At 41.3% G+C, this 6,000-nt stretch overlaps 1 protein-coding gene across 2 annotated transcripts in view; it reads left to right on the forward strand.

Moving 5' to 3' along the window:
• Positions 1-5,735, forward strand: part of ERLIN1 (ER lipid raft associated 1) — a 37,070-nt gene extending 31,335 nt beyond the window's left edge. For both annotated transcript variants that reach the window (XM_072805711.1, XM_072805712.1), the window contains 2 exons: positions 989-1,068; positions 3,439-5,735. In XM_072805711.1, coding sequence (XP_072661812.1) covers positions 989-1,068; positions 3,439-3,660 — 302 coding nt within the window. In that variant the 3' untranslated portion in view covers positions 3,661-5,735. The remainder of the gene's footprint in view (positions 1-988; positions 1,069-3,438) is intronic.
• Positions 5,736-6,000: the final 265 nt, after the last annotated feature.

The following is a 6,000-nucleotide window of genomic DNA, read 5'->3' on the forward strand; positions in this document are numbered from 1 at the left end:
TGCCTCAGAAATTGGGCTCTTGATTGTGGTGGGCGGGAGGACAATAGACAGAATAATCTGGTCTGGAGGACTTTAGAAAATTGCCAGTACACATTCAGCTCTTGGTTTGGTTTGTGACTGTAGGTAACTCTTCCTTTCATTTTCTGTCCTTTAGTTATGGCTTATTAGCTACCACTCTGTTCTCAGGCAAAGTATGAGAATTACCCATAACCAATTGTAAAGAATGTATAAGATAAGAAAACCCACCACTACCAGTTTCTTTTCTACCCAGCAACAAAAAAATAACAAAAAAATTAGTGGTGGTGGGTGGGGGAGAGAAGCTGCAATTTTTGTAGAGGCTTTCAAACTGTTTGATTTCATATAGTGAGATGTTAATGTTCTGAGTTCACAGTCTTGAAGACCAGATATTCAACCTCTGTTGCTTGTATAGTGTTGCTCCTTGTCGTTCTCCATTAACTGACTTGATCAAATTTGGAGGAGATGGGGACAGTGCAATAAATAGAGCAGAGCTTTCATCCCTGGACTTCATTATTTTACTTGAAGCATAGAGCCTGGGTAGGGTGTGAGGCTTTTTGAGTGATGAGGGCTAGAGGAAAGAAGAAGCAGCATTAGGTGGAAAATGAAGTGGTCTCTAATGAGCTGAGAGTTCTTTGACATTGACAAAAGTATCCCCCTTTGAGAAGAGTGTTTCTGGGGACTGGGATTTGAAAACTACTAATGTTAAATGCTTTAAGTGATCAAGGAGTACTTGGCTAGCTCAGTCATTATAGCATGTGACTCTTGATCTCGGGGTTGTAAGTTCAAACCCCATTATTGGGTGTACAGATTACTTTAAAAAAATCTTTAAAAAAATAAGTAAGTGATCAAAATATTAGGCAGTGGATAAAGAGACCCCTCTTTAACATAGAATCTTAACTCTTACCCAGCTAAGGAAATAGATTACAACTTTTTTTTGTTTTAAACACCCTGACTGTATTTTGCTTGCTAGATGCTGCGTTCCTGGCCAGAGAGAAGGCGAAGGCAGATGCTGAGTATTATGCTGCACACAAATATGCCACCTCAAACAAGGTGACTGGCTCTTTGTGCCACTGTCCTAATAATATAATGTTAGGGATTTTGCTTTTCCTTGGGGGGTTGGGGGACAGGAGAGGCCTCTAATATGATAGAGGTGATCTCTTCAGTGTCAAGGAAGGGTAGTTACCACCACACTCTAGAAACAGCTAATCACTCATCAAGACATATTGCACACTCATTGGGGAGAATTTTGTAGAGTTCCTTGTAAAAGTGGGGAGCTAGGACAAAGGTCAGATAAACACAGATCAAACACGTATGTAAGTCATCTATCTGTACTGCCGTTATCCGGGCTCAGTAATCAGGAAAGATAACAGTCTTCTCGTGGAATGACAGGAGTAACAGAAAAAGAGTAAAAGTCCATTTAGGGTTGCTTTCCAGTAAGGTAGCTTTTTTGTAAAAATGCTAAGCTTGTTTAGTGTGGTGTTTCTCATCAGAAACTCTTTGCATTTTGAGATGAAATACTCTTTCTTTTTTTTCTTTTTTTTTTTTTAAAGGTTTATTTATTCATTCAGAGAGAGTGAGAGAGAGGCAGAGACACAGGCAGAGGGAGAAGCAGGCTCCATGCAGGAAGCCCCGATGCGGGACTCGATCCCGGGTCTCCAGGATCACTCCCCGGGCTGCAGGCAGTGCTAAACCGCTGCACCACCAGGGCTGCCCCTACTCTTTCATTTTTGAAGACTGTCTCATGCATTATGGGCTATTTTGCATCCCTGACCCTTGCCTGCTAAGTGTCAGTAGTGTTGATTATTCGAACAATCAACACCTCCTCCCCACAGCACACGTTTCCAAATGCCCCTGAGTATTGTTTGTTTAACTGGATTTAAAAAATATTCTAGTTGTGAGGAATTTCATGTCTGATAATTTGAGAAAGGAGGTTGGGTGATACAAGTGAACAGTTTTTGTTTAGAGACTCAGGATAATTAGGTCTAGAGAATGTAAGCCTACTTAGTAGGTATTAGGAAGAGGCTGTTAGGATGCTTATGGTAGTCTGAGAAGGGGAGGATATGACCAAGGTTTATAAAGCTATTAATTGTAGAGTAGATAGAAACATTGAAAGAGCTGAGAAAGGTTGCCAAAGTGTTTGGTGTGGTTTGAAGGATTAGAGTCAAGATTTAAGGTATAGACAGGTCTTAAATTCTTTCAGTTTAAAAAGGAACAGCATACTAAGGGTTCAGAAGAAATGATCATATATGATAGGTTTATAGAATGAGAGTTGTCAGTACTTTGAAATCCAGTATAAATTTTGAAGTAAATTTAACATATTTGAGGAGACACCGCTCTATAGAAACAATGGGATTTGGTCAAGATGGAGGCAAGGTGAGAAACTTTTGTGTATAAAACTAGCAATTCAGATCTGTCGTGGGAGAAGCTGGCCAGGCACAAGTATCAAGACCTTGTCATTAGCTTAGCCTTATGTTGAAAGGGATAGCAGTTTTATGCCATTTTGAAAAATGCTGTTCAGATATTGACCTATGTTAGTTAGTAAAGCAATAGAAAGTAATTTGGTTATGTACTGTGACCAGGTTTGATGACAGTGTTTCAATAGAGGATATGGATCAACTGGAGAGAGTATAGACTCAGAAAGTAGAAGGTGTTGGGGGCTGTGAGAGGCAAGATGGGCTTTTGCCTAATGGGACAATCCAGAGACTTGAGGTGAGGAAAGGATTCCTAGAGGAAGTATATTCCAGGAAATATTAGAAATAAGTTTTAATCAAACCTAAAGAGATTTTGAGTGTATATATCATGGCAGCATGATTTAAATTAAAAAAACCTATTTGATTGGCAGACATCTGTCCCTCACAGTGTTTAAATACCCAGCTTCTAGATAGAGGCATGAGGCCAGACCAGATGATTTCTTGAGATTTTTTTCCACTTTTAAAATGTGGTCAAGAAAAGCAGAATCACAGATGGTTGATTATAAGGTTATGAACCCAGCTCCTTTGAAGCTCTGCTACTCTCATCCTTTGACCTATTTACCTCTTAAAAGAGAACCTGCCGAGATTCCAGACTGATTTCCAGGTTGAACTCAGCTAGATGAAATAAGAAAGTATATACAAAATTATTTTGCAAGGTCCAAGTCACTATGGAAATCTTAGTTATTATCCTTGTTCCCAGGAACCCACCTCCTCAATCATTTCTTTATTAAAAAATGAAGGACAGGAGCTTGTTTAAGGAACTTCAAGTCTAAAATATAGCTGTTAATGTGATAGCCATGCTTCAAACTGAGAGGAGGTCATTGGCAGTGATTCAGCATTGAGTAGTGATATTCAGAAAAGCAGTAGGAAAAACATTTGTGAGAAAAGAGAGAGATGACTGTTGGACAGAAGCGTCCTGATGCCTTTGCTCTTGTTTGCTCCCACACAGCACAAATTGACCCCGGAATATCTGGAGCTCAAAAGGTACCAGGCCATTGCTTCTAACAGTAAGATCTACTTTGGCAGCAACATCCCTAGCATGTTCATGGACTCCTCTTGTGCTTCGAAATATTCAGATGTTAGGACTGGAAGAAAAAGCTCTCTCCTCTCTAAGGAGGCTCTTGAACCCTCAGGAGAGAGCCCCATCCAAAACAAGGAGAGCACAGGTTGATGCAAGTGGTGGAAATGTACTCCCATATCAAAATGTGGCCCAAGGGGTAAAGTGGGAACAATAGTTATACGACTCTTCAGATTCACAGAGAACCTGTGCTCCGTCTGTTCTGCCTCTCCTGTGGTAGCCCTGGTTTATCAGCTGATTGGAAGATAGAGCCAGGTGTCTGGCACCCAAATGTCTTTTCAGCTACAGTTTTATCAAGTATCCTGTGTGTGTTCCTTTCTGAACTGGTACTCATGAATGAGGAAAAGTCTGATGCTAAGATACTGCCTGCACTGGAATGTTAGACATTAAGAAAATAACAAGCTGTGTTTTTCTAAGCTGAGATCTATTGAATAATGTTTACATTGGTCCCCGGGGAGATGTGTGCTCAGCCATTCAAGACATAGGAGGCCAGAGAAGATGGCCAGGATGTGGTAAGTGTAAAGAAGATCGATTACACCTGGGGCCCAGGCTCTCTCTTTGGGGCCCAGTCCCAGTGTTCATCTGTGTGATTAGCATCTAGTCTGCTGAGGTTCTCCAGGAAATGATCTTCCACTTGAGCAACTATTTACTTGATACTATTTGCACCTTTTTGTTTTCCTATAGTCGAGTTGGTGGCCTGCTGGGATATGTACCTTGCCACCCAACCAGGGATTCCTAATCACTAGTTATTGCATTAGTAGGCTCAGAGATAGAGCTTGGCTTGAAGTTCTGGGTGAGATGAAACCTTTGCTTTGAACCAAAGCTCTGGGGCCCTGCATTCCCCTCCATTGGATGATGACTGCATCACTGCCCCAAGGCCATTCATAACTAAGGTGCCTGGTTTTTAGCTATAGACTCCTTATACGTCACCTCTCAGCTCTGGCTGGCCAAGAGTGGGGCAGGGCTTTAATCAGAACTGCGAGCAGCATACAGTCCCCAGCTGTTCACTGTATAGTATTGTATCATAACTGCAGGAAGTTTTCATTTTTAAAACTGGATTTGGGGTACATTTATTTGCCTCAGTACCTCTGCCTAAAGGCTAGTCCTAGGGCTGCCATGGTTACTGGCACACCGATTCTCCTCAATTTGTCCTTCTGGAGCCTACATAGTGTGGAACAGAGTAACTTAGCATCTTTGGTCATCTTTGTCTCTCTCTCTCTCTTTTTTTTTTCCTGGCTCTGAGATACTGAAATCAAAGTTGTTCTCCACCTTTCATCCTCCCTAGGAAATCAGGATTCCACTGACTTCCTGGGCAGCCAGGGGATTTAGTCTCCTGTGAGAGGATGACAGAGTGAGTTATGAGTTGGCCTGTGGCAATGGGAGACCTGTTTCATCTGGGCCTTTATTCCCTTTGGATTACCTTTCCCGAAACAGTGTGCTGCATAGTTAGGCCTGAGTTTGTGCAGCTTGTTAAGACACTTTTCATGTATACGATGTTCAAGCCAGAGAGAAAAGTCATGGGACCACTTCCAGAAACCTTTCCGCTGTCAGTCCTGTCAGCCTCATGACAGTTTGCAGGTTGTGCCAAACACTTTCTGGGGAAGGTATCCCAGACATGAGTGGGTCTTTTCCCTGGGCCTTACACTAGAGAGGCATTTGTAATATGGAGAGAATCCTTTTTTTTATTTTTGCCTATTGTATACACTCTCTTTATGAATGGATCTTACGTTTTCTAGTCCTCCTTTAAAGAACCTTTGAACTATAAGAATAAACTCATCACCTGTCATGGTATCGTTGCTGCAGGTAGATAATGATTGTTGTGGGAAATTTGGGTCAATTGACCTTTGTGCTTTCATTCCTAGAGATGTTTCCTATTCCCATGAGCTAAAAGCTGTTGCCCCAAAATGATGGATGTGGGTTTTCTTACAAGCCCCCTGGTGACAGAGTTGAGGAACAGGGAACTAATGTTGTGAAATTGTAAAGAAACTACTTCCACTTAAACTCTCCATGGAGTGTGCTTCCCAGTGCTCGCTCAGGCTCTAAGTCTATCCCTCCTGCAGGGATGTTCCTTTTGGCAAATATACACTGTAATCTTGAAGTCTAAATTTATATGTGAAATGCTACCTTTTTTTAAAAAAAAGAAACCAAATAAAATTATTTTACTATCAGTGATTTGTATTTTTTTTTCCTATGTCTCCATTCTTTTCTGTTGATTTAACACGTTGCTAAGACTGTCTTGCCCATTTCATCTAGGTAGCCAGTTTATTTACTAGTTTAACTCAACTGCAAAGGCTTTTCTTATACTCTTCTCAGAATACTGCTTCCCGAGTATAAGAATTTTGAAAGCAGGGTTTCCACTCTTCCTAACTCACAGAATTTAACAAGGAATGTTGTGTTTCTTGGTGGGATGTGGCCAGCATCAGAGGAGGAAAG

The sequence above is a fragment of the Canis lupus genome, chromosome 29 (assembly GCF_048164855.1).
Source record: "Canis lupus baileyi chromosome 29, mCanLup2.hap1, whole genome shotgun sequence".
NCBI lineage: Eukaryota > Metazoa > Chordata > Mammalia > Carnivora > Canidae > Canis > Canis lupus.